General features: G+C 62.5%; 1 protein-coding gene across 2 annotated transcripts in view; it reads right to left on the reverse strand.

Annotated features, from left to right (window-relative positions):
• LOC101661022 (phospholipase A2 inhibitor and LY6/PLAUR domain containing) overlaps positions 1-2329 on the reverse strand; it is a 4242-nt gene extending 1913 nt beyond the window's left edge. The window contains exons 1-3 of one of the 2 annotated variants that reach the window (XM_004710537.2): positions 1888-2326; positions 1649-1791; positions 408-524 (exon numbers count right to left, since the gene is read on the reverse strand). In XM_004710537.2, the coding sequence (XP_004710594.1) occupies positions 408-524; positions 1649-1715 (184 nt within the window). In that variant the 5' untranslated portion in view covers positions 1716-1791; positions 1888-2326. Of the gene's footprint in view, positions 1-407; positions 525-1648; positions 1792-1887 lie in introns of both variants that reach the window. The other variant, XM_045292861.1, reaches the window with a different exon arrangement.
• Positions 2330-2709: the final 380 nt, after the last annotated feature.

A 2709-nucleotide genomic window follows, 5' to 3' on the forward strand; every position in this document is an offset into this window, starting at 1 on the left:
CACTTTCAGGCACCACCACCACCCCACTCCCCACGGACCCCTGGGGACAATTTTCGGTTGATTCCCCTCTCTCCTTACTGCCTCCCCCCCACTCCCAATCTCGACCTTCTCCCGCTACATTCCTCCACCCTCACGATTTCTCCCACCCACTGTCTCCTTCCCGCAGCACCCACCCCTGCTTCAGAAAGTCTCTCTCGCCCCTTCCCCAAAGTCGCCATCTCCTTTTGGGGTGGCCCTGTTTGGGGGGCACCTAAACGTGGCTTCTGTCCCCATTCACTTGTCACCTTCCACCTCCGGGGTTTTTCCTCTTCCCGGGAAGTGATTACACCCCCCAACCCCCCACCATGGTGGTGGTATCTCCCTGCTACCCAGAAGGTCCCCCGACCCCCGGCTCTGAGCACGCGCACTTGTGCTAGACTCGCCCACGATGACCACGCAGGCGTCCTTGCCATCCTCGCACGTCCGTATCTTTCCAGTGCACGTGGGCCCGGAGCCCTTGCACACCTCGCAGCTCAGGGGGCGTCCTGCGGGGCCGAGAGCGGGGCTTAGTCAGGGGACAACTTCAGAGCCCCCGGGGAGGAGGAGGCCTGGGGCCCAGACCTCAGGATTTGAGGGAGGACGGAGAGACGAGATTTCTGGTCTTGAGGAGGGCGGGCGCGATTGGGCCGGGGGAGGGGGGCTGCTGGCTTGATGGTACATATTTCTGGGACCCGTAACCTCTGTGTCTCATGGGCGGGGCACTGACTCCAATCCAGGGAAGTGGTCAGAGGTGGCAGGGACGCGATGATGAAGCCTACCAAGCTGCTCCCAGGGCAGGAAGCGACTCCATCAGGGAGCCTTTTTTTAACCTAATTACAAGGCTGGGGGCTCTGGCTCCCAGGCTCTGAGCGGGGAGGGGTCGCGGTGAAGGCGTTCATGGATTCTTAGGAAGCTTCAGGTTCGGCTGGTTGGGGTGGGGCGCCCTCCTCCTTGTGGGTAGATAGGTCTGGGAGCCAGTAGGAGCTCAGGCAGCGGTCCCCCAGGCCAGGGGTTTACAGCCCAGGCGGCAGAGTGAGGGCTGGGTGTGGGTGGTGACTCTTGGTACTAACAGAGGAGGGGACTGGAGGCCCAGACACCTGAGTCATGGAGAGTAGAGCTGATGCTCAGATTCCAGGAGGAGGAGGGGGCTGGGAGCTGGACCCCTGGGTCTGAGGGAGGAGGAGGCTGGACCCCCGAGTCTGAGGAAGGAGGGGGCTGGCGGCTGGACCCCTGGGTTTGAGAGAGGAGGGGGCTGGAATCTTGGGTCTGAGCGAGGATGAGGCTGGGGTCTGGACTCCTGGGTCTGAGGGAGGAGGGGCCAGACCCGAAGTTCTTGGGGGTCCAGGAAGAAAAGAGAGCTCGCTCATCCTCATCCTCTTAAACCTCTCTTTCCAGTTTTGCTCTCATCTGATTTTGCAGAATTTAGATGCCTGCTGCTGGGAACCAGCCTGAGGGAAAGAGGATTCAAAGGCCACCCAGTCCCCTCCTCGTTGCAGGATCCAATCCTATGAGGGGAAACCTTCCATCCCTCCCCCCCACGCCCACCCCCCAATCCCTCTTTGTGGAATGCTCTTTTACAACCTAGCTTTCCAGAGGGTCCCAGGACCCCAGGCCTCCCCCAGTCACTCACCGAGGCCCAGAAAGGTGCAGAGCAATGTGAAGACCAGCAAGGTCGCGGGGCTCCCAGAGGTCCTCATGGCGGGTGAGCCGAAGTCCCGGATCCCCAGCCCTTATAGGGAGCTTCGGAGGGGCGGGTCCAGACGCACCTTCACCCTGGGGTGAGAAGGAGCTGAGGTCAGAGCTGCGGACGGGCTCTGCAGCCCCTGGGTAGGGGAGGTGGGACCAGCCATCCCATAGACACCCAGGCACCTGACGTCCAGCTCTGTCCCCCGCTGCCGCCATCCTTCAGCCACCAGGACCAGAAGGTCACCTTCCCTTTCCACAGCATTTTCTTAACTCAAAAGCCCACGGCCTGCGTGGGGTCATTTACTCCCCACGGCAGCGGACCAGGATGCCCTCTGCTTCCCGAGGCGGCGCCTTGCGTGGGTGGGGCCCGGCCTGGGAGCAGGTCTGGGCTCGTTCCATGGGGATTCGGGTGACCTGTCTTCCTTCCCTTTTCCATCTGTCACTTGGTTCCTACGCTCTTCTCTGCGTGCGGGCCTTCGGTGGCCTGAGCCATCCTGAGCTGCAAGTCTGGGTCGCTAGCTGGTGCACTAGAGGGGTCGCCCGTCAGCAGCCAGGGAAACTGAGGCATGGGTGGGAATCCTCTAGGGGTGGTGGTGTGCGCGCGCGCGTGTAGCCACAGGAACCGGTGGAAGAGAGCTTGCTGGGTAGACTCCCGGCTGCCCGCAAAAACCCAACTCCGATCGCCTTCAAGGGTTCAGTTTGGGCGGTGATCGACTTGTCCAATGAGAATGGAGAATTTCCCTTCGGGGCCAATCCCGAAGGCTGCGCCTGTTGCTAGGCGCCCAGAGAGTAGGATGTAGACGTCATCGGGAGGTGGGGCTAGAGAGCGGAGGGACTCCCAGGGAAGCGTAACTAGAGGCCAGCTTGTTGCTAGGCTGCTCCGTGCCTCTCGCCGTAGAGGCGCGACTGGGCATGCGCGGTGTCGACGCGCGCGCCGGCGCGCCGCGGTTTGAAAGGCCCGAGCCCCGCGCGCCTGCGCGCTGAAGCCCGGCCGAGGCGCACTCC

The sequence above is a fragment of the Echinops telfairi genome, unplaced genomic scaffold (genome assembly GCF_000313985.2).
Source record: "Echinops telfairi isolate 266 unplaced genomic scaffold, ASM31398v2 ScPeMD7_655;HRSCAF=1070, whole genome shotgun sequence".
Taxonomy (NCBI): Eukaryota; Metazoa; Chordata; class Mammalia; order Afrosoricida; family Tenrecidae; genus Echinops; species Echinops telfairi.